This window comes from Hyperolius riggenbachi, chromosome 2 (assembly GCF_040937935.1).
Source record: "Hyperolius riggenbachi isolate aHypRig1 chromosome 2, aHypRig1.pri, whole genome shotgun sequence".
In the NCBI taxonomy this organism is placed as follows: Eukaryota; Metazoa; Chordata; class Amphibia; order Anura; family Hyperoliidae; genus Hyperolius; species Hyperolius riggenbachi.
Window position 1 is genome coordinate 155,989,845 of NC_090647.1, and position 26,138 is coordinate 156,015,982.

General features: G+C 45.4%; 1 protein-coding gene across 1 annotated transcript; it reads left to right on the top strand.

Annotated features, from left to right (window-relative positions):
• The first annotated feature begins 223 nt into the window (after window positions 1-223).
• MED4 (mediator complex subunit 4) lies at window positions 224-25,615 on the top strand. Its single transcript, XM_068265207.1, has 7 exons — window positions 224-343; window positions 5,682-5,748; window positions 12,195-12,365; window positions 14,487-14,544; window positions 20,223-20,309; window positions 21,696-21,827; window positions 25,011-25,615. The coding sequence occupies exons 1-7, from the start codon at window positions 273-275 to the stop codon at window positions 25,181-25,183; spliced, it is 759 nt and encodes a 252-aa protein (XP_068121308.1). The 5' UTR covers window positions 224-272; the 3' UTR covers window positions 25,184-25,615.
• Window positions 25,616-26,138: the final 523 nt, after the last annotated feature.

The following is a 26,138-nucleotide window of genomic DNA, read 5'->3' on the forward strand; positions in this document are numbered from 1 at the left end:
CAGCGATACATAAATTATACATAATGATTCCGCAGTCCGTATATAAACTGTAAACTTCACAGATATTCTTATTCACTTTCTTCAGTGGGGGGCGCCATACTCATTACTCATACTCACGAATGACAATGCTTTTACTGCAGACAGTGGCAGTATTAGCGCTTCCCCGACAGATGGCGCTGCCGGGAAATAGGCCAGCCTGAGGCAGCGCTGGTCTCCTCTATCCTCTGGTTTGGGCTGCTCTATGGCTTGCATGTTGTGCGCACAGAGCTGCGATGGCGGCCGCTGAGAAGAGTACGAAGGAGAAGCTGCTGTCTGTGCTGGAGGATGTGGAGGTCTTGTCCAGGTGATGATTATATTGGCTGTTTTCTTCCTTCCTCAGCAGTTGCGGGGTCGGGGCTGGCTTAGATGCTGAGTAACCACACAGCGTCAGTACCAGTGTGATGCCTCTGACTGGAGCTCATTCATTCCTAAACCGAGCTTCCTGGCAGCTGGTTTCCAGGGATTATATCTACTCTTCTAGATGTCCCCCCAAGATCTGCCATGCCTGGCAATGCCTCTGCCTGCTGCCCTGTGCATAGATCATGATTCCTGCTGTGTATGTGGCTTAGAAACTAGTCAAATTAGCTTGAAGTTTACTAGTTGTAAAGGGAACCTTATTTTCAAGAAAAACTTTCGTTTTTATAGGTTGGAAAAAGGCTACACATTTTCATGTATTTTTTTCACTACTTTCCATATCCCACTTAGAGATGAGCAAGCAAATTACTTTTTTTTTCCTTTTTTCCAAAATAATTTTCTTCTTCACATTTATTTGAATATACATCAGGATTGTTTGGCTTTTGTGTACAGTAGAAAGCGTCAATGAGCTGCAAATAGTTAGACGTTGAGGCAAATGTTTGTTATCTTATGCAGCTCCATTCACATTGAAAAAGGACTAATCAAATGTTGTTGCATTTGGTCCATTTTCATGCTGCATAAATCTAAATAAGATGAGCATTAATATTTGCATTAGGTCAATATTTTTCCATGTCATTGGCAATCTTAAAGAGGAACTCCAGTGAACATTTTTACTGTTAGCAGGTGATGTAGCTGCTGCATAGTTTTTGGCAGTTGGAAACAGCTGTAAACGGCTATTTCCCACAATGCAGAAAGGTTCACAGACAGGAAACTGCCTGGAGTACCACGGCCCTCAGTTTCTTATGGGAGCGGTTTCACCACAATATCAGTCATACAGCGCCCCCTGATGGTCTGCTTGTGAAAAGGAATATATTTCTCATGTAAAAGGGGGTATCGGCTACTGATTGGGATATTGGGATAAAGTTCAATTCTTGGTCGGAGTTTCTCTTTAAAGTGAACCTGTGCTGAGAGTGGTATGGAGGCTGCCATATTTGTTTCTTTTTAACCAATGCCAGTTCCCTGGCAACCCTGATGATCTATTTGGCTGCAGTAGTGTCTCAAGTACACCAGAAACAAGCATACGGCTAATCTTGTCAGATCTGACAATAATGTCAAAAACACCTGATCTGCTGCATGCTTGTTCAGGATCAATGGCTAAAAGTATTAGAGGCAGAGGATCAGCTAAGGCAATTGATATCGTTTATAAGGAAATAAATATGGCAGCCTCCATATCCCTCTCACCTTGGGTTCACTTTAAATCTTGAAAAATATGGAACTGACTGCCATATTTAGCAATCAGCATGAATTACCACCATGTTATCATATTAACCGCTTGCCAACTGTCACGCTGATGAGCGAGGCTGCGGCAGCAGCCCCAGGACTGCCTAACTTCGATCGGCGTAAGGACCTTGGGGCGGGTATTGCAGGAGATTGCGCGCGCATCTCCGCATGAATGACGGAGCTCTGCTCCACCTTCAGTCTCCCAGCGACTATCCCCGCTAGGAGACTGCTAGATGGCGCAACCGTTATCTAATTACCGTGTACAGCCCTGCGATCTACGGCAGCGCTGTACTGGGGACAGCTGTGTGACACGGCTGTCCCCTCCAGAGGCAGGGAAGTGATCGGCTGTCATAGGCTGAAGCCTATGACAGCCGATAACGCTGATTGGCTGGCGGGGGAGGGAGGGGAAATTATAAAATAAAAATATTGTAAAAAATATTAGTAAAATAAACAAATATTTATAAAAAAAACAAACACCTGGGGTGCGATCAGACCCCACCAACAGAGAGCTCTGTTGGTGGGGAGAAAAGGAGGGGGGGGGGAATCACTTGTGTGCTGAGTTAAAGCTGCAGTGGCCCAATTAAAAAAAAAATGGCCTGGTCTTTAGCAGGGTTTAAAGAGGAACTCCAGTGAAAATGTTATAAAAAGTGCTTCATTTTTACAATAATTATGTATAAATGATTTAGTCAGTGTTTGCCCATTGTGAAATATTTTAAATCCCTGATTTACATTCTGCCATTTATCACATGGTGACATTTTTACTGCTGGCAGATGTAGCTGCTACTTGCTGCTTTGGCAGTTGGAAACAGCTGTAAACAGCTATTTCCCACAATGCAACAAGGTTCACAGACAGGAAACTGCCAGGAGTACGTACTCAGAGTTTCTTGTGGGAGGGGTTTCACCACAATATCAGCCATACAGAGACCCCTGATGATCCATTTGTGAAAAATAATAGATTTCTCATGTAAAAGGATGCATCAGCTACTGATTTGGATGAAGTTCAATTCTTGGTCACGGTTTCTCTTTAACACTGCGGTCCTCAACTGGTTAAGCACAATTTTAGTCTTTAGGTACAGTTATGTTGCAAAAGGCTTTATTTCTGTATATGCTGACTAATGGGTATAATATGGGTATCTACATCTTGCCAATGCGACCAATGCTTTGCATGATGTGTGGTGGATAAGGTGTAAACGGAGAGTGTTTTGCCCGGTATTTACATCTTCTCCCTAATATTTATGTGTTTCCTAGGCAACCTGATGCGTACAGAGCGTGAACCAATGAAACGCTCTCTTCGAAATTCGTCACAGCCCATGTGACATGTTACTATGGCAACCTCCCACACAACTCTGCTTGTCCGTACAATACGGAAGTGACGCCTATTATTCTTTCCCCTGTGCGTGTATGATACAAGCGCTGAGCAGGGAAGACCCAAGCGCCTGATTGGCTAGGTTTGGTGTCACTCCTCTCCTCCCTAATGACGCTCTCTCCCGCCTCCTACACACGCATCAACCAATAGGAGAACAGGAAATACGTAGAGGTACTTTTATGTACTGTCTAAGCGTGGCTTCTCCTGCCGGCTGAATGTACGGGATTGGGGGGATGGGGTACTTGGATTCAAGTGGTCCCTGGCTGTATACAGGTACATTTAGAGCATTTTTGAGAATGTACTGGTTGCTATAGACATGTCTTCTTATTGGTCCAATTTGCTGATGGACTTTCTTTTAGTCCAATTAGATACTACTTCCTGATTAGGATGGTAGGCGTGGAAGGTACCCGCCCTACCCAACATCCTCTGGGCTTGTGACTGCTCTATAAAAGGAAAGCTTGGACAGACATCATTTAGCAGGCTGCTGGTTTAGCGGCCACAACTCTGCTATTTTGCTAACTCTTTGTAAATATGTGAAAGTTTATATTGTATCTTCTCAATGTAGCACTTTATCACTCTATCACTAGGGCATTATCACTCCTGACGAAGTTTCCATCATAGGAAACGAAACATGTTGAGTTTTGGTGTAGGGTTTAGGATATTAGTGTGAACTAGGAGGGTGGTCTTTTGACCCAGGACGCTCTTTCCTCCAGTCCACATTTTTCACAGTTGACAAAATAAGCTAGTAAATATGATGTGGTTTTAATGTAACTTCATTAAAAGCTAAGTTTTATACTTTTCTATTAGGGTATATTCTTGTTTAGTTTTCTAAATCAGGTGTGTTTATGCTGACTAATGCCAACCATACACGATTTTCTTCTTAAAGGGGTTCTTCCGCGAAATAGGAAAAAAATAAAAAGTGGTTTATTTATAAACTATTAAAAATCCTCTTCAAATAGTGCGAAAAGTGTTTTTAAAAAATGAATAGTTTCATCAAAGTAACACCTAATGTAATCAGTGACGGATGACGGCCAGGGAGGCTAATCCATTTGTTAGGGGGTTTTTTTTTTTGTACTATAATATCACAAACATAACTGCTGCGTACCTAGTTGACAGTTCTGTAGTCCGTTGCTGTCAGGAATGGCTCTTACAATTAGAATAACGGCTGTTATCTCCCGGAGCTCTGCGCAGTTATTTATTTTAGTTTCACGGAGGGAGAGAGAGGACCCCGGAGCAATGAATCAGGCAGAGAGAGAGCAGCTGATCAGTGAGAACGTAGGGTGTCTATGCAGAATCCTCTAGCGAGTGATCTCTTTGTCGCTGCAAGATTTATTGGTTTGTGTTGAGTTCTCCAGGCAGCTAAAAGTTAATAAGAAAACACAAACCCATAAATCTTGCAGCGACAAAGAGATCACTCGCTTTCAGGAGATAAAGAGGATTCTGCATACACGCCGTAGTCTGGTTGCCGGGCAACGACGTCAACAAATTACGTTCTCACTGATCAGCTGCTCTCTCTCTGCCTGATTCATTGCTTCCGGGGTCCTCGCTCTCCCTCCGTGAAACTAAAATAAATAACTGCGCAGAGCTCCGGGAGATAACAGCCGTTATTCTAATTGTAAGAGCCATTCCTGACAGCAACGGACTACAGAACTGTCAACTAGGTACGCAGCAGTTATGTTTGTGATATTATAGTACAAAAAAAAAACCCCCTAACAAATGGATTGGCCTCCCTGGCCGACATCTGTCACTGATTACATTACGTGTTACTTTGATGAAACTATTCATTTTTTAAAAACACTTTTCGCACTATTTGAAGAGGATTTTTAATAGTTTATAAATAAACCACTTTTTATTTTTTTTCTATTTCGCGGAAGAACCCCTTTAAAGAGGAACTCCAGTGAACATTTTTACTGTTGGTGATGTAGCTGCTGCATGTTTTTTTGGCAGTTGGAAACAGCTGTAAACAGCTATTTCCCACAATGCAGCAAGGTTCACAGACAGGAAACTGCCAGGAGTACGTACTCAGTTTCTTGTGGGAGGGGTTTCACCACAATATCAGTCATACAGCGCCCCCTGATGGTCTGTTTGTGAAAAGGAATAGAATTCTCATGTAAAAGGGGGTATCAGCTACTGATTGGGATAAAGTTCAATTCTTGGTCGGAGTTTCTCTTTAAAGGGAACCTGTACTGAGTAAAAGTATTTAAAATAAACACATGAGGTAACTTCAAATAAACATTACATAGTTACCTTGCCATCAGTTCCTCTCAGCTCACCATTTTCTTCTGGCAATGATCCCTTCCAGTTCTGACATTTTGTCAGAACTGAAATATATCAGTTGCTGTCATTTATAGCTGAGAGGAGAACTGTCCATGTTTCCCCATGGCTCAAGCGGGCGATGTTACAGTTTAACTGTGTGCTGACCAGAAAACTGTTATGGAGTAATGGCCATTTTCAAAATGGTGGACAGAGAATCCCATTGATCACAGTGGACAAATAGGATGCAGGAAAGGAGAAAGAGATTGATAATTAGACTACACGGGAGGTAAGTATGACTTGTGCATGTTTATTTTGACTTTTATATTTCAGTTCAGGTTTTCTTTAAATAGTTAATATATTGTCAAACTAATTTCATCTTTTACAGAGAGCTAATAGAGCTGTTGGCGCTTTCCCGGAACCAGAAGCTAAATCAACCAGGGGAAGAAAATCAAGTAAGTTTTCTTCACATGCCTTCGCCAGTACTTCAGAGCTAAATCTACTCATCCTATGTCCTGGCAAAAAGACACATGCACAGAACTAAAGTGCCACTCAGATCTGTGTGTCTTTTTGCTCTGCTGCAGTCTCGCTAACACCACAAGCTCTGTTAAAGCGGGATTGTCAACATAAAAATCAAATTTCAACAGCAACTGGTCTGAGTGTATTGAATGATAAAGATGCTAATCCTGCATTCAACGCTTTTTCTGTTGTTATTGTTTGGCGTTATCACATGCCTTAGGAGCACTGGCCCTATAATAGCCATTGCCACAAAGTTGCATGCTGGGGGATCTTTTTTTCTATAATCATCCTCTTCCCTTTATTTCCTCCTCCACCTATAGTTCAATAATTTTTTTTTATTTTTTTATTCATAAAATTATTATTATTTTTTTTAGTTGGGGGGGGTGGGGGGGGGGGGGGGGGGCGTGCGGGGGGAGCGGCGGAGAGCGCACCTACAGATGACGAGGGAAGCTCTCACCCCCGCCCTCCAGCACAGTGGCAGCGGCCGGCCAGGAGTCAGGACATGATCCTGAACTCTGCATGCCGCCTCCTGGTCTAGTGACGTCTCTAGACCAGGAGGCGGCATGCAGAGTTCAGGATCATGTCTGCCACTCTGCTGGAGGGCGGGAGCGAGTCGGGAGAAGCGCGAAGGACGCGCTGGCAACTGCAGCTCAGCTACCCAGCCAGGAGCCAGCTCGCCCAACCAGGTAGGTACCCAGCCAGCCCGCTGCCCAGCCAGGTACCCAGCCAGCCCGCTGTCCAGCCAGGTACGCAGCCAGGTACCCAGCCAGCCCGCATGCCCAGCCAGGTACCCAGCCAGCCCGCATGCCCAGCCAGGTACCCAGCCAGCCCGCTGCCCAGCCAGGTACCCAGCCGGCCCGCATGCCCAGCCAGGTACCCAGCCGGCCCGCATGCCCAGCCAGGTACCCAGCCGGCCCGCATGCCCAGCCAGGTACCCAGCCGGCCCGCATGCCCAGCCAGGTACCCAGCCGGCCCGCATGCCCAGCCAGGTACCCAGCCGGCCCGCATGCCCAGCCAGGTACCCAGCCGGCCCGCATGCCCAGCCAGGTACCCAGCCGGCCCGCATGCCCAGCCAGGTACCCAGCCGGCCCGCATGCCCAGCCAGGTACCCAGCCGGCCCGCATGCCCAGCCAGGTACCCAGCCGGCCCGCATGCCCAGCCAGCCCACTGCCCGCTTTCCCAGCCAGCGTTATACAAATACTGCAATTAATTACTCAGCCAGCCCACTGCTTGCTCACCCAGCTACCCAGCCAGCCCACTACCCGCTCACCCAGCCAGGTACTCAGCCAGCCCACTGGTGTTATGCTGCCCACTGTGTGATTTACTGCTGAAATGCTGCCCACGTTGTGATTATTCTTTGCTGAAATGTTACACTCGTGATTATTCTCTGCTGAAATGCTGCACACATTGCGATTATTTTATGGTGAAACACTGCCACATTATGATTATTTGGCACCTATGGGGGGGAGGGCCCATCCAAATTCTCGCAAGGGGGCCCAGTGATTTCTAGTTACGCCCCTGACTACTACCTAAACTGGGGATACCTATAGACCTGGATATCTATACTGGGGACACCTATAGTATGTCTACATTTGGACACCTATAGACCTGGCTATTGTACTTATACTAATTATTTATATAGCGCCAACATATTACGCAGCGCTGTACAGAGTATGTATTGTTTTGTCACATAACTGTCCCACAGAGGGGCTCACAATCGAATCCCTACCATAGTCATATGTCTATGTATGTATCGTAGTCTAGGGCCAATTTTTAGGGGAAGCCAATTAACATTTTACTTATCTGTAACGTATGTTGTTGGGATGTGGGAGGAAACCAGAGTGTCTTAAGGAAACACACACAGACAAAGGGAGAACATACAAACTCCTTGCAGATGTTGACCTGGCTAGGATGCGAACCAGGAACCCAGCGCTGCAAGGCGAGAGTGCTAACCACTACGCCACCATGCTGCCATACTACTGTACTATATTGTACTTACATCTTCAGCAGTACTTCACGGAGTACGTAGTCATGTCACTGACTATCCTCTGAGGAGCTTACAATCTAATTCTCCCATAGTCTAATTTCCTACCATATTATTATGTATTTATATAGCACTGGCATATTCTGCAGCACTTTGCAGAGAACAGTCATGTTACTGACTTTTCTCAGGGGAGCTCACACTCTAATACCTACGACTATTTTGTGTGAGAGAACACTGGCTAATGTGGTGTTTTTTTTTTTTTTTTTTTGGGAGGGGGGGACATTTCCTACTTGCTTTTTTAAGGTCACTTTACTCATACCCAGGGAGAAACCATGGCCCCACTGACTTTGGGCTGCACTCTTACTAGGATATTTTAATTAGCCACACCCACTGCGTTATGGACATGCCCACTGCATTCTGTGGCCACGCCCATTTCCCGCCGTTCTCCTAGGGGGCGCCATAGGTTTGGTGTGCCTAGGGGAGCCCAAACCCTAAATACAGCCCTGCATAAGACAATGAACTTCCTAGTATACACCTCAGTGGGAGTGTCTGAAGACTCTGGGAGGAGGGCGGGTGACGAATACACAATTAGCAACAGGAGAAAAAGTGAGGGAGAAAATGGTCAGGAGGTCAAAGGTAACAAAATGAAAACTGCCTAGAATAGGATTCTCTGCTTTTCCTTTATAAAATTGACAGGAATCATAACATGGACAGTGCAATACATCTGTTATGTAAGTAGAACTAGTATTTATCTACTTATATATGTGTTTTTTATTTCTAGGTTAGCATGGGTGTCACTTGTTCTTTAAAGGACACCTGAAGTGAGAAGAATATAGGCCTGCCATATTTATTTCCTTTTAAAGTGAACCTGAGACAAAAGAAGTCTCAGGTGTTATACTCATCTGTGGCTTCCTGCAGCCCCATTGAGGCTGCTCGGTCCTTTGCCGGGTGGCCCATTGCAAAATGCTCCTGGCCTGGGAGTGCGCAGCCAGGCCGCGTATGCGCAGTGAAGCGCGACTTGGGTCGTGCGGGCTTGTGCTTATTACCGGTCTGCCGCTGACACTCCTCTGTAGCTGAAGTCTCACCCCTGTTTCCTGCAATGCTGCACCTGATGCAATGAGCCATTAGAACGTGTCTCAACAATGAGGCTGTTACTGAGTTTGGCTACAGAGGAGTGCCAATGGTGGACCCGTATGCAAAGGTAGCCCACACAGCTGCACATATCCCATCAGGAACACTCAAGGGGGGCACAGAGGACACCTTTTAAAGCTGGCACACATTCCGTTCTGGAGGGGGAGGGGAGAAGAAATATCTAGTGGAGGAGGGGGGCACGTGGCCGTTAGGAGAGTGCACTCGTGACTTGAGTATAAGCTGAGACTCAACCCCCCCCCCCCCCCTTTTGGACCACTTTGTGGGCCTCAAAAACTCAGCTAATACTCTAGTATATTTGGTAACTATGAAATCCCTTTTTGGTTTCAAAATTTTTATTGAAAATTTCAAGTATAACAAGGTGCCCACACCTGTGACTGCTTCTGACTTGGGCACTTGTTATTGACCTGAGGAAGCAGGCCAGTACCCATGAAATGCATTGTCTTGTGCATCATTAAAATGATTTCTGCCAATGTGGTTTGTTCATTGGCGGAGATAAGATCAAATTACTCCTAAACTTTATGATTATTTCAAGATCAGATATTTTTGGACACCTCCTACAAGTCTTGTCAAGTATAACAAAGTACAAGTGTGCATAAATGAAAGGACATTATGATGCATCGCGCGCAGGGGAGACACAGTAGTATCAATAATAGTAGGCATATTAGCAACTCCAGTAGCTATCATAGCTACCACTATGAAAACATTTTTGTCTTAGTTTTGGGAAGATTCTGTGTCCCTGATGCAGTGATTCCTCTCATTTTCTGCTGCTGGTGACACATTAGGAGGAGTGGGAAATTCAACTATGGGACTTTATGCAAAATCATGTATAGGATATTAACCATTCTTTGTATTAGTCAAGTTATTTTGTAGTAAATAGTAGAGCTTACCTCACTTCCTTTGACCTCTGGGATGACAGCCGGGGTTGTAACTAGAGGGGAGCAGCACATGCAGGGGGCCCCAACTACTAACCTTCCCTTCCTCCGATACAGGGGACTATACGTCAGATCAGGTGTTTTTGTGGCTTTAATTGTTATGGGTGTGAATATCCCGATGGCCACACTCGTTTTATGACCCTTGTGAAATGGGCCCCCTGGCTGCGAGGGTCACCAAGGGGAGGAAAGGGAAGGGGTGTGAACAATGGGCGGGGGGAGGGGTGGTCCCATGAATTGTAGTTACGCCACTGGATGACAGGATATGAGAAGAGCTCTCCACATTAGGAATGTAGACAGTGATGAAACCTAACAAATGTTCTAAATGTTTCTGTATGCAAAATTATATTAAAAAAAAAAAAAAAAAAAAAAAAAAAGCCTTCCCCATTTTTTTTGTAGAATGACACTTGCAATGCAAGAGCCCACTGACAGGAAGGTACAGATATGTGTGCTTTTATTGAATGAGGGTGGAGTGAGAAGCATCATCTTGCAGGACACACGTTTGCATGAGAGGGGAGGGGTCACGACTACTGCGACATTCAGCGGCATCCGTAATCGATCAGAAGTCAGATCGGATCTGTTGGAAATAATCGATTCGACCCATGTATCTGATGGGAAGTAGTCTGTAATCTGTACCAGGCATTAGTGTGTTTCTGCAAAAAGCTAATACCTGGCTGCAAGTTTGATCAATCAGTGGTATTTTGTATCTCTTCAGACTCCATGTTTGTATAACAGTAGCACATCAAGTGATCATTCTGTTAACCCTTTGCGTACCGGCAGTCTCTGGCCCCTTAACCCCCCTGGCGGTATGAAAAATTCCGCCAGGGGGCAGCGCAGCAGGTTTTTTTTTTTTTTTTTTTTTTTAAATCATGTAGCGAGCCCAGGGCTCGCTACATGATAGCCGCTGCTCAGCGGCATCCCCCCGCCCACTTCGATCGCCTTCGGCGATCTCCGATCAGGAAATCCCGTTCAAAGAACGGGATATCCTGGAGGGCTTCCCCCGTCGCCATTGGGACATTGGGAGTCCCAAACCACCCCTCGGCGCTGCCTGGCACTGATTGGCCAGGCAGTGCACGGGGTCTGGGGGGGGGCGCGCCGCATCAGATAGTGGCGATCGGGTGGGGGCCGGCGGCGATAGGGGTGCTGGCGCAGCTAGCAAAGTGCTAGCTGCGTCCAGCAAAAAAAAAATTATGAAAATCGGCCCAGCAGGGCCTGAGCGGCACCCTCCGGCGGCTTACCCCGTGTCCAGCACGGGGTTACCGCTAAGGAGGTTAAAGTGAACCTCCGGACTAAAAATCTACTCAGCAGAACTGAAAAGGCTTGGTGTTTCTTTAACAGTTTCACAGCATTAGAACTTTGTTTTTCTTACCAAAGCATCATTTTTAGCTGCATTTTTAGCTAAGCTCCACCCATCAAAGAAAACTGATTCCCCTGATGCTGTGCAAAGCATGATGGGATTTCCTATGTTGTTCACGTTGCCTAGCAACTGGGTGGGGTGATCAGGACAGTTGGAACTGTCTCATGCTCCCTGTCGCCTCCTTTTAACCAAAAAGATGGCTGCCCTCATGAAATCAAACATTTGCCTGTTCTTTTAAAACAGGGTGGGTGAGAAATTATATTACCTATCTATTTTAATTAACAAAACTAATGTAACTAAATGACAGTATGTTTGTTTGGGCTGAAGTGCCTCTTTAAGGACCAGAAAATGGCGCCTCCTGACGAATCGCCGCATATACCCACCGTTCTTGCCGGTAACGGCGATGTTTCACCCCCGCAGGCTCCTCTCTCTGCCGTCTCTATGACGGAAGAGCGCTGTCAGCCGGTCAGGAGCCGCTTTTATTGGCTCCTGATGCTGTCTATCAATGCTCACAGTGATCAGGCGGTCAGGGGCCAATGAAAGCAGCTCCTGACCTGCTCACAGAGGTCTGCCGTTTTTATAGACAGCAGGGTGAGAGAACTGCGGTGGGTGCAGAGTGATGAGATCGGCGGGAGCACACAGCGGGGAAGGTGAAATCTACATCCTGTCAGAGCCCCGCAGCCACCTGCAGGACCTAGATTTCTACCAATGTGGTCCGGAAGTGGTTAATAAAAGTAGAGATGGCCAATGAAGTTCCAATCGTGGCTCGCGTGCAAATTCAATGCAAAGTGTATTCAACATTTGTTTGGCAAATTCCAGTCTGCATGCAAGCTGTAATAATTATCCTCTTATTGCCCATCTCTGATTATAGAACAGTTCTCTAGAGGAAAATGTTCAGTGTAAATATTCTGCTTTCCAGCAAGCTTCAGTCAGCTCTTTAACGTGAAATCTTTTTGACAGATTTTAGAATTATTGATACAGAAGGATGCAGAATTTCAGGAACTCATGAAGGTGGCATATAACCAGGGCAAAATCCACCAAGAAATGCAGCTGCTGGAAAAGGAGGTGGAGAAGAGAGACAGTGATATCCAGCAGCTACAGAAGCAGCTGAAAGAGGCAGAACACATACTGGTAAGCATAACTTAGCTATTTTCTGATGCAGTTTAATTTTGCAAGGCACTTTCTTTTTAAAGGACCACCATGATCGCGAAAAAAGTAAGACGTTAAAATCTGACAGAACCAACAGGTTTTGGGACAGTCCATCTCCTCATGGGGGATTCTCAGGGTTTTCTTTGTTTTCAAAAGCATTTTCTGAACAGCAGTTGCAAAGTCTAACTGACAAATAGTGTGTAAGTGAGTAGGGAGGCTGGCTGGTATCTTACTATTTTAGCAGTTAAATTGACATTCAGGAAATGCTTCTGAAAAAAAAAGAAATACCTGAAAATCCCCCATGAAAAGATGGACTAGTCCAAAACCCGTCGGTTCTGTCAGATTTTAACTGCTTACTTTTTTCGCTGGAGTGGTCCTTTAATGCCCGCTTTGAGTCCGCCAGGAGAAAAGCGCGATATAAATGTTATTTGTCTTGTCTTGTCAACTGAGTGCCGCTCCACTGTGAATCCTAATCCCCCTGATGTGCCAATGCACAACAATGGAACTGTGGCAGCCGCAAAATGTTTTGTTCCCACGTGTGAATCTGAAGCAGCCTATTGATCTTAATAGGCTGTTGTTTGGTTGTGTTTTTGTATGTGAGAAAACAGAGCAATTTAGTGCTTGTGGAAACGGGATCTATACAATTTTAAAGGATACTACAGTTGAAAAAGCGAGAAACGTGGGGGAGCTGTCCTGATGGCTACCGCTCTTCCCCCCCCCCCATTCTCCACTGATAACTTTCTCATCCTAAAGACACCGGGACAAGTAAGATATGCCTGGCTTTACAGCAATAGCACACTGGCTTGGCACCTGATGTATCAGGGGTCTCAAACTCACGGCCCGTGGGCCATTTGCGGCCCTCGATACAATATTTTGTGGCCCTCGCCCGCAAAAGCTTCCTTATAGTTCGCTTCAGTGCTACCAAGTAATCCGCTACATCCCTGCCGCTAAACGAGGGCTGCAGAGCCCCCAAATCACCCAGGGGGCAATCCGCTGGCATTTCCTGGAAGGGGCAGAGCTTTCAGCTTCAGCTCTGCCCCTCCTGATGACAATTGCCGCACGGATCGCCGCCTCTCCCCGCCCCTCTCTGTGAAGGAAGAGTGAGAGGGGCGGGCAGAGGCGGCGATGCGCCGCGATTGTGAAATTCCTTATGCGGCCCAGCCTCATCATGACTTTGCCTCCTGCGGCCCCCCAGGTAAATTGAGTTTGAGACCTATGATGTATATGGACTGTGACACTTTGCAAGTAAATATTTGAATGACGGAAGGTGCACGCTTTTATCTTGTATATGCTGTAACCTGCACATGTCCATGACGTCATGCACATGTGCAAAGCACTGTCAGGCGCTGTAGGAAGCGCACAGCCGGGCCAACGTCTGCACAGCGATGGTGATTCCCGGCAACCCGGAAGAAGCTGGGGGGTTCTTTAGGTGAGAAAGAGGTGTCAGTGGAGAATGGGGGGGGAGTAGTGGCCATCAGGACAGATCCACCTACACCTAAATACCCCAACCCCCCCCCCCCACCCCCGTTTCTCCAACCTTTTTCGGCTCTGGTATCCTTTAAAGGACAACTGAAGTGGGAGTGTATTAAACAATACCAGTTGCCTGGGTGTCCTGTTGATCTTTCATACATCACTAGTGTCTGATTCACACAACTGAAACAAGCATGAGGCAAATGCGTTCAAACATCTGATCTGCATGCCACATGGTATACACCCCCATGTAGTGGTAGTGCTCGTGGGAGACAACGGAGGAATGCCACTTCAGCAGGTAAGATTACAATGCACTGGGGGGGACATTAACATTTGGATATGGTGTCAAGAGATTTCATGCTGAAATTGATCGGGAATTGGCCTGTGGTGTATGGGCAGCCAACAAATATCCCAGTCTTTTGGTCAGTCTAGCGATGTATGGGCACCTCCAAAAGATCTACATCCTAACAAGGGGAAAAACTAAACTTGAGTACACACTTTTAACATTTGTCACCTGAAATGATCTGTAAAGAACATACAGAGCTGCATTAATCAAACCTGCAGCTATTTTTCTGTCTGCCTACAGCTTGATATAAAGATACACTGAAGTGATAACGGATTTGTTTTATACAGGCAACAGCTGTGTACCAAGCGAAGGAAAAGCTGAAGTCAATAGATAAAGCAAGAAAAGGTTAGTGCCCACAACTGAGTACTATAAATGTATGTTATTGCATAATCATGATTAACATCACTCTTCAGGATCCTTTGTAATTTGTGTTGCGCCAACCTTGCAGCAACATCACACAGTGCTGACAGCAGTGCTTTTTCTAAGAGCAGATGGTTTGGTCGTTATTTTTTTTTACAATACTTCTATTTGGCTAATTCTAATAGATATTGAACTGACCTGCTTGGCATTTTACACCACTTTGTATTGGATGACTGGATGTAATATGATTTAAAGGGAATTGAGAGAGATTTGGAGGCTGCCATAATTATTTCCTTTTAAACAAAACCAGTTGCCTGGCAGTTCTGCTAATTTGTTTTGACATCAGTTGTGTCCTAATCCCACACCTGAAACAAGCAGGCAGCTAATCTAGTCAGAAACATCTGATCTACTGCATGCTTGTTCAGGCTCTATGGCTAAAAGTATTATAGGCAGAGAATCCGCAGGACTGCCAGGCAATGTGCATTGATTAACCCAGTGGTTCTCAAAGTGGGTGCCGCGGCGCCCTGGTGCGCCGCAGACACTTCTCAGGGGTGCCGCACTCTGCCATGCTTTGTGTGTTTGTGTACATTTATGGCCGGTGATTACTGTGCTCTGTCCCCGGCTCACAGCGATGTGGGGCTCTGATTGGTCCGCTGCGCTCTCCTGTGGGTGGATACAAAGCGATGACGTGCTCTGATTGGTCCACTGCTCTCTCCTGTGGGCGGATACAGCAGCAGTACTGTATCCGTCCACAGGGGGTAGCAGCGGACCAATCAGAGCCCCACATCGCTGTGTATCCACCCACAGGAGAGCGCAGCGGACCAATCAGAGCCCCACATCGCTGTGAGCTGGGGACAGAGCACAGTAATCAGCGGCAGTGTTTGTCCAAAAAATGCGTCAAAAAATCTTACGAGTAGAGAGCCAGGCAGCCAGCTGTGCCACTTGTGTACTTTGCCTACCTTCTCCAGCCAGCGCAAAGTAAAGGATTCTCACCTTCCCCTCGGGCAGGAAGGAGGGGGGTTGGGGGGCACAGGTAGCGTGGTGAAGAACCGCACACATTTCTAATGGGGGGGGGGGGGGGGGTATGGTGATGTTCTCAGGCCCCACATGTTCTTATTTGGGGGGTTACTCTCAGGCCCCACACATGATGTTACCTGGTGAGGGGAGGGGTGTAATTATTTTGCCTTTTCGTGAGGTGGAGAGGGTTTGTGATGGATGATTATGTGTGGTAGGGCTGTGTGTAATGTAACTGGTGATGCTGTTTGTTGTGGGGGAATTATTGTTGATAGTGACACTGATGAGAAAGAGTGGGTGGTCGGTCGGTCTGTCTAAGGCTGGCCAAACATGTATAATTTTTTTTTTCTGACGGATTTGATCATTGTGATCATATCTGTTGGTCATCTGTGATTCCATGAGCCGCATTGATCGTAATTTTGCTCGATTCATAATATAAATCAATCATAAATTATGATCGGACTGTAAATTTAGATTGTTCGGACGGAGCGGGGGAGTGACGGTAGATCGACAGCCCATAGGGGTGCCTCGAAAAATTTTCAAAATCGCCAAGGGTGCCTTCACCCGGAAAAGTTTGAGAACCACTGGTTTAACCTCTTGAGGGCTGTAGGCTTACACCTACAGCAGGCTATTTCTTTTACAATTAAAGAGTAACTGTCAGGCTGCAGAAGCTAATTTAAACCTCTAGTCTCCTGTGTTAAACAGTTTAGAAGGAAGCCAAAAAGACATTACTGAAGATAAAGATCTCTCTTACCTTTGATGTGTGCTTATCAGCACAGCTTAGACCTAAGCAGGACGCAAGCCGCATAACATACTGCAAAGCATTCTGGGGCCCTCCCCTCGGCTGCTAAGGAGAAGACGGGATCAAGTTTCAGCAGCTTCTAAAACTCAGTCCAGCCACAGCACAGATAAATCTCGGGGCAGCGTACACTGCAGGAGTCCGCTATTGTTCCTAGCCACATGGCTCATTAATATTCACTGCAAACTAGTGTTATTCAGTATGAGCTGTTCTGTGATCAGAAGCAGGCAGGACATGACGACACATTTGGCTTCACAAACATGGAACCTGCCATGAGCTGTCAGGAGCATCATTCTCTGCATATACTATATACAAATTCTGTGAAATCCAAACGTGGACAGTGAAATGCATATGTAATGTAAGTACAGCCAATCTTTAGCTACTGATATAGGTGTTTATTTTCTCTGAGACCCTATACCTAACAACTCCTCTTTAAGGCCTCGCTGCCGGGCTGTACAACTCGGCACACAAGTGATTCCTCCCCTTTTCTGCCCACCAACAGAGATTTCTTTTGGTGGGCTGTGATTGCTCCCAGGATGTTTATTTATTTTTCTATAAATATTTATTTAAAAATAAAACAAAATATTACTATTTTTCCCACCCCTCCCTCCCTCCCTCCCTCCCTCCCTCCTCCCTCCCTCCCTCCCTCTCCCCACCAGCCAATCAACACAATTGTCTGTCATAGGCTTCATTGTTTTGCAATAGCAAATCGATTTGAATCGAATCCTGATCGGACATGTCGGATTTAATCAGATTGTAAATAGAATCGTATCATGTAGATTGGGCTTAACACATTATTGTTACATTAATATTTCTAACATAACCACCTTTACAATGTATACATTGTCCTACGCACCCTTTTGTTTGCTCATACATTTCAATTTTTTTTCCTTTACTTCTTCCTTGTTTCTACATATAACTAATAAAGTTGTCCTCACGTTGAGTTCTAGTGTACAATTTTTATTGGTCTAATAGAAATTGCCACACCCCATACAATAAAAAAAAAATGATCAGAAATTTTCACTATTCCTAAACGAGAAAAATCAGAAAAAAGGGAAACGTTTTTAAAGCTCTGCAGATATGCTGGAAGCCGAACCTTTTTGGCCTGTTGCAGCCTATGGAGAGCCACGCTTCTGCTGGCCTCCAGGCTGTGGAAGTGACCGAACGGTGGGGCGAGAGGTGAGCAGCGACGTGAATGCCGATGCGTGTGTGGACCAGAACGTGTCCTATCATCCATATCAGATCTGTGTCAAACGGATCTGTTTTTCAGAAAAACTGATCCGTTTGACATGGATCCGTTTTGGAACGGGAGAAGTATGGACCGACTCTAACTTGCTACCTGCCTGCAGTTGTTGCAACCTTTGGCAACACAGACCCCCAACCCAGGCACAGGGATATTTGTTTCCCTCGAGATGAAGTGATGTTTGATTGTGGCCAAGTATTGTATTAGCTGTTTAGTATGGTTGTGTTTAAGGTGGGACAGATGAAGAGTGGTTCCAGCATGTTATGTTGGCTATGGACACTTCTCATCCCTATCCACAGCCTGTTGTAGTGATGGTCAAGTAGATGCAAATAACTTTGAGTTGATGCAAATTTTAATGCAAATGTATGCAGCTTTAAAATGAACCAATCAAATCCTGCTGAGGTAAAATTTGATTGGTTCATTTTCAATCTCCATAAAATTGGGTAATTGCATACATTTGCATCAACCCAAAATTATTTGCATCTACGTGACCATCACTAGCCTGTTGTAACCACTCTTCCTTTTCACAGTGATAATCTGCACCGTACAATTTTTCTTAGTATGTTCTCTGGGTAAGGTGCAAAATAGCGCATCACTGCCAGCTTTCCTATCCTCGTCCAGAGGGAAAATCGAATCATTTTAAGTTGTACAGAAGTAAAAAGAGTATGCAATTGGGCTAGTAATGCATCTGTACAGAAGTCAGCCCTGAACTTGCACCCAAAGGAGTCCCAATCCCTGTTGGCTACCAAAATTGAAAGTGTATTTAGCTTTAAATTTCGGCAAATGAGAGGAGATTAGCCCAGTAACAAGCTGCATAGACATTGCCACAAAATTTACACCAGGTCAGAAAAATGAATAGTTCTCTGGTGACCTCTAGTGTTGAGAGGCGACTGCTTTTGATAGGTGATAGTACCGCATGACACCTTCTAGTGGCATCAAGTGCTTTACCCGGCAGCCATCAATTCTTTCATCTGTTTAGACTTGCTGTATTGTCTCAAAATAAATAAGGGCATCTTGCTAGTTATTTGGAAAAAATAGTTCTACCTCTACATAAACTTCACCATGGCACTATTGTCTTGCTCAGGTAATCGGTTATCCAGTTTACAGCCTAGCAATGCAGTCAAAATTTGGACTTCCTGAATGGATCCTGTACAGATGGGAGGTTTTCTACTTTTGTTATGCAATGTTATGCCGCTCGGGAGACTGGTAGACGGCGTGGTCGCCGTCTATTTATATGGTGCAGCGCTGCGATCAGCAGCAGCACTGTACTGGGGACAGCCGTGTGACACGGCTGTCCCCCTGGGGGACAAGAGAGCGATCGGCTCTCATAGGGTGAAGCCTATGAGAGCTGATCGCCATGATTGGCTGGCTGGGGGAGGGAGGGAGGGAGGGAAGGGGTTTAAAGGAACAGTGTGTTTTTTTTTTTTTTTTTTTTTTTTTTTTTTTTTTTAAACATGAACAATATTTAAAAAAAAACATGGGGGGAGCGATCAAACCCCACCAACAGAGAGCTCTGTTGGTGGGGAGAAAAGGGGGGGGGGGTATCACTTGTGTGCTATGTTGTGCGTCCCTGCAGCTTGGCCTTAAAGCTGCAGTGGCCTTTTTTTTACTAAAAATGTCCTGGTCACTAGGGAGGTTTAGCCCTGCAGTCCTCAAGAGGTTAAAGTTCTCTTCAGTATGCAGCCAGCTAAGGATATGGAAAACGGGTAAAGGATAAGTATTTAGGCAGCACATTCCCTGAGCTGCAAATATTGCAATTGATGCAGCTGAAGTGCAGGCATGCTCTGGTGCTTGTCCCTGTCTGGGACCACTGATTCAGGCTGCAGCCTCGGAAACCGAAAAGGGATCCGAGATCAGTCATGAGACCTTGCACTGATCAAAAGCGAACTGTGTCTTCCAAGCCTTATGTACTCTGGTCATTTATATTTAAAGAGGAACTGTAACGACAAAACGTCCCCTGGGGGGTACTCACCTCGGGTGGGGGAAGCCTCCGGATCCTAATGAGGCTTCCCATGCCGTCCTCCATCCGTCAGGGGTCTCGCTGCAGCCCTCCGTGCAGCGGTGACGTAATATTTACCTTCCTGGCTCCTGCGCAGGCGCTCTGACTGCTGTTGGCTCCGAAGTAGGCGGAAATACCCGATCGCCGTCGGGTCTGCTCTACTGCGCAGGCGCACGTTTCCGGCGTCTGCGCAGTAGAGCGGACCCGACGGAGATCGGGTATTTCCGTCTATTTCCGTGCCGAAAGCAGCCACAGCGCCCCCGCTGGAGCCAGCAAAGGTAAATATTGAAGCTACAGTCGGCTCTGTCGCCGTCTGTTCGGAGGGCTGCAGCGAGACCCCCGTGGGACAGAGGACAGCGTGGGAAGCCTCATTAGGATCCGGAGGCTTCCCCCACCTGAGGTGAGTACCCCCCAGGGGAGGTTTTTGTTGTTACAGAGTCCCTTTAAGGGTTCAAGCGGTGCAAAGGGTTGACTGATCATTAGCTTTAAATAAACCTTTATCTCCACAGTTAAACTTCAGATCCTGTACTATGGTTTTCTATCTATAAACTTCTGAAATTATGTAAAACATATAGTGCTTATACCTTAGTTTTGTCCATGTTTTCCAGGTGCCATCTCTTCTGAAGAGCTGATTAAATATGCACATCGGATCAGTGCCAGCAATGCAGTGTGTGCTCCTCCTACCTGGGTCCCAGGTAAACTCTTTAGTCTGTTTCCCAGTTCACAGCTTTGGGCTCAGTTCCTGTCGTCAAACCACATGCGGCCAGCGGGAGTGAACAATGTAGTGTCTGCTGTGGTCTGGCTGGAGCCCGGGGAAGATGCGTTACCACCATATGCACTATGGGGAATGCATCCACCTGCTCGGTATTATAGTCGTATAAACAGAAGTGTGGCCTGCTTACCGCAACCGATTCCATGGATCCGTCAGACTGACAAGTCTGAATTGCTTCTATATATAGAAAATTGCGCAAAAGGTGGATCAGCGCATCACCAGGCCTCCAATCAGAGGTGCGCTGAGCCCCCCCAGAAACTGCAAACGCACCTTGAACCCAAACAGAAGCTCTGCATATACATCAAAAGCAAAGCTGTTAAGTGGGAGCAGCTGACCAAAAATGAATTAAATTAGTACATGGCAAGGAAATGAACAGCGCTACTTAAAAACAGATAAGTGCCTATCTGAAAGAGAGTGCAAGCCCCACTTGTGGGATAAAATTCACACCTAGCATACACATGACCTGTCTTCTGTGTTCTGGGGGGGCTCAGCGCACCTCTGATTGGAGGCCATTCGGAGGCGGCCTGGTGATGAGCTGATCCACCTTTTGCGCAATTTTCAATTTTACCCAGGCTATGCATATGCATAGGTTAGGATTTAGTTAGTGTTAGGTCCCCTCCCATCAAGGATGACTTCTCCGCAGTGGGAGGGACGAGTACTTAACAAGTTGCATGCAAGCTGTTACAGGAAACTAACATCCTTCAGTGGTAGACAGGTCATGTGTATGCTAGGTGTGTATTTTATCCCACAAGTGGGGCTTGCACTCTTTTGCAGGTAGGCACTTATCTGTTTTTAAGTAGCGCTGTTCATTTCCTTGCCATGCTTCTATATATAAAATAGGAGCTGTTCAATATTTTTGTTAGTTAGCTGAGAACGGAGAAAAAAAAAAGTCATTTCTCAGCTAAAGTGGGAACACAGCCTTACTTAGTCAAGTGAGCCACTGTCCCTCAGAGACAAACGCGCTGAAATTATATTTCTATGGTACAATCACATAGTGTATTCTGCGGTGGCTCCTGTTGCAGTGCGGTCACTGGACAATGTGTGCGTTTATGATGGCATTGAAGCATACATTAATTGTACTGTATGCTTCACTGCACGTCTTTAATGTGCACAGTCGCATTACAATAGTGTTGTAACGCATTGTGCACAGTGTGAAAGCACCCTTCAGAGATCTTTTTTGAGTGGATTAGACCTGGGATCTTATGGGGTTTTGACTTTAATCCTTTTCAGAAGACACTAATTGATACAGCAGGTATAAAAGACTAAAATAATATAGAGTGCTGAATAACCTTTTTCTTTCCTGCCGTAGGTGATCCACGTCGTCCTTACCCTACAGATCTGGAGATGCGGAGTGGATTATTAGGGCAGATGAGCAATCTACCTACAAATGGTGTTAATGGTCATTTACCTGGAGATGCGTTGGCGGCAGGGAGACTTCCAGGTACACTGAGAGAAGCATTAACCATTTATTTACAGCTTATAACCAGCTAAATCATGGCTGAACCGTAGGATGCTGGGGTATAAAGGATAGCAGGGAAGAGTGTTCATCCCAATACATTGTGGTTTACAACACTCGAGCTCAAACGTAATCTATTAATTCAACAAAAAGAAAGAGTTGATTGGCACAAGATGCTTGCGGACTGTAGACGGGCAGAGGGTAGCAGGTCACTCTAGCTGTGCCTCCAGATAAATGAACTATAATCCACAGAGATAGAACAAAAAGCATCCGGGCACCAGCAACAGCAGTGATGCTTAGTAAACCTTTATTCCATCCCCATACCGCATGACATACAAAGTGCAATGCCTAACGTCGTTTCACAGGATAAACCTGCTTCCTCAGAGGCAACCAAGGTTGCCTCTGAGGAAGCAGGTTTATCCTGTGAAACGACGTTAGGCATTGCACTTTGTATGTCATGCGGTATGGGGATGGAATAAAGGTTTACTAAGCATCACTGCTGTTGCTGGTGCCCGGATGCTTTTTGTTCTATCTCTGTGGGTAATCTATTAATTGTGTAAGCGCTTTTCAGAGTAATTATTTACATTGACAAGAAAATACTTATTTCACATAAATGCCTGATTTATAAGCGTACATCAGGCTGGAATACATAAATGATCCCTCAAACCTGTGCTGGATTTAATAAAAGCAGTCAGCTACTCAAAGTTCTCAGTCCTTGCCTGGGTCACTTCAGATCGTATCCAGACATGCCAAAAGGTCAGGCCATTGGCCAGTTGCTGTGGTCTGATAATAGGCTGCATGCTATGGCAAACGGACATTTCTCATGAAACAGAGATACAGATAATGCCCTACCTACACTCCCAACCACATCCTGCCCCACCTATCATCTCCAAAGTACCTCCTAGTTGGACCAGATAGCAGACCATTTTTTTTTACCAAAACCAGACCAGGTTCATAGGCTCACTTATGTTCAAAGAAATCCACAAAAAGCCCCTGTGCTCGAATCCTGGTTTCAAAACAGTTCCACCAATCTTTGCTGTCTTTATATTCCAAATGCACGGCTCAGCTCCAATCTCTGGGGTGTGTACAACTTTAAAACAAAAACATGGAGCGCTCCATAGGGCATTAACATAAAAACTGTTTATTTCGCAATTAAAAGTTATACTCACAAGATGTGTGAAAAATGTTCGCTTATCAGCGGCAAGCCCCTCCGCTTAACTCCCCAGCGGCTTTGGCTCTCGCACTGTGGCCAGCAGTGCGGTACGATGGTTTCCGTAGCTCGTCTCTGGGGGGGGGGGGGGGGGGGGGGGGCGTGGCTTACTCTAGACGTGCTTGTAGTGTCATTGCGCGTTTCGGCGCTCTGCGCCTTTGTCAGATGACGCTACAAGCTACAGCACGCCTCTGAAAAATTCCCTACCGGACCAACCTGGAATTATTTTCAGGAAGGCCAAGTCAATTAAGAATTGTATTGCCCCCAGCAATATTAGAAACAATACTGTGAAGAACATGAACATGTTCCCCACCGTTGTTGGTAATTTCAGATGTAATGTCAAAAGGTGTGGGTGCTGTCCGTTTATGAGACACAGAACAAAAGAAATAATGGATCGTGACCAGCAAGCCACTAAGCTCAAAGAATTTATTAATTGTGGGAGCGATCATGTAGTATACCTTCTCTCTTGCAACTGCTCCAAACTATATGTCGGTAGGACCACTAGGCCGCTGCTTGCCGCTGATAAGCGAACATTTTTCACACATCTTGTGAGTATAACTTTTAATTGCGAAATAAACAGTTTTTATGTTAATGCACTATGGAGCGCTCCATGTTTTTGTTTTAAAGTCACTTATGTTAAATATTCTTTAGCCATGGAGCACCTTAACTGAGCCGGCCTGTCTTGGAGAGGTGAAGAAAGTGCAGTGCCAGCCACAGTATTCTGCATTAAAGAGCTGCCACAAAGCTTCCCTGCTGCTTAGAGGACCACTATCGCGAACATTTTTAAGTACCCCATAGTAGTTACTGTATACAAACAGAAGAATCACTGAGTATTTATTTTTAATTGTTAGCAGGGTATTTTTTTTTCAACATCCATGTGAGCCCTGTATGCTGGCTCAGTGACTGACGGACACTGGGAGCTCTGCCAACGAGCTCCCTCCCGCTTGCTCACGCCGCCAATCATTAGATTAATGGGAACTTAGTTGTGATAAAGTTACTGGGGAATGAAAGGGAGAAGCACTGAAATGTGAAAATTCCTCTCATTCAGAAGGTGAAAACAACCTGCGGGCTGAAATGGTTAAAGGACATCTGAGGGGACAAAACTATATACAGCTTTACTTGCCTTCTTTCAGCCCCTAGAGGTCTGTGTGTCCTCCTGCCGCAGGTCCGCTGTCTTCCAGTATCCCACTGTTAGCCCTGTAGTTGGTCGGTGACGGCTTCTGTGTATGCGCGAGCACCTCATGACTGCACTGCCGCTGCTGGGAGTGTTGTGCACATGTGCAGTAGCGTTAGTGAGAGGCCACATGCACAGAAAATCCACTATGGGGCTGACAGCGGGACTCTGGAGAACAGCGGACCTGCGGCGAGGGACACACAGACTTCTATGGACTGGAAAAAGCCCCGGGTAAATAAAGGTGTATATCGTTTTGTCACTTTAAACGTCTGAAGTAGTCAGCTGTTGCTATATTAAATTAAAAAAACAGGGGGGAGGGGTTTGTAATAGTGATCTTTTGATGTAATTTTTTTTACGATCAATTTGTATTCGCCATTTAGGAAGGCAAGCGATAAGGAACAGTTATTTTACGATTGCTAAATAGGATAGAATCTATCTGAAAGTTGGATTTTATGATCAAATTTAAAGAAAGAAATGTTCAGTAAATGTGAACAATTGATAATTGCCTTCCGATTAGTTACGATTGTTCAAATCGCATTGAAAGATCGCATTTAGTGAAAAATTGTACCGTTAATGGGCACTTTAAGCGTCATTCTGGCTCTCTTTCACTTTAAAATTTACAGAGGTGGTCCACTTTAAACATGATCAAGCTCCTCTGGTATATTTGCTGGTTGAGCCAATGTCTCAGATTTTGTAGCAAGATCTTTTTAATTTCTATACCTTTGTGAGCAGTACATTTTATCCCGTGTTAAAAACGTGTGGTTTGTATTTCAATTGTTTCTAGATGTCCTGGCTCCACAGTATCCATGGCAATCCAATGACCTACCCATGAACATGTTACCTCCAAACCACAGCAACGACTTCCTCATGGAATCTCTTGGCCCCAATAAGGAGAATGAAGATGATGTTGAAGTTATGTCCACAGACTCTTCCAGCAGCAGCAGTGACTCCGATTAGGGCTTGGCCCCCTAAAGACTATCCTATTTATTCTCTGTTGGGATCTGATTGGTGCAGAGCTACATTTTTCTAGGTCCTGGACCATCTCAGTCCTATGAACTGATACATTTTTGTACTCCTTTATTACCATGCGTATATAGAATTGTGGTATGTCCGATTCACTGTTTAGTTTTTTGTTTTTTTTTTGTATTCAGTTATATTTTGGCCCATTATTTGACATGTAACGTTCATAAGTTGATCTTAAACAGTTGGTGTTTTCCACTATATTTTTGTATCTCCTAGATGAAGTTGGCACTACTGTTGTATATAGTTCATCTGCATACCACTGTATATGTATATAGATTTGAGTTCACACATCATGGTATGCTTGTACAGGTTAAAGTGTACATATTGAGACTGTAACTTTACTAAATAGAGATTTTGTAATGTAAACTTGAAGGCTATTGAAGTTTTATTGTAGAATTCAGCGATAAAGCCCTTGTTTTGGGAGGTTGTTGTTTTTAAACCATATATTGTGCGATATATATCCTAATTCGCAATACACATAAGCCATTTTTGCCCTATTCATTTTTTTTTTCTGGCTGGCTGGGTTTGCAATGCTGATTTCCCATGTGAATGTCAGATTCAGATTGGCTGCACTAACCAGTAGTCTAGGGTGTCCAAACTCTACCCCTTCACGTCATTTCTTGTGAACTGAACACCCTGCTGACCTTGCTTACACCCCACTGCACTACACAGGAGCAGTGATGATCTCCGGATCAAATTAGGATGAAATCCGAATGAGTTTTCATTCGGATCTCATCCTCCTGACTATTGCAGCTGAGCGGGTGTGTTACCCAGCAGCCTTCTTCTTTAACCCGTCCCAAGCTGTGTCACGTGACTACTATCTTCCTCCTTCAACCTGTGGAAGTGTAGTCACGTGAACGTGGCTTAGAATGCAGTGTGGGACAGGTTA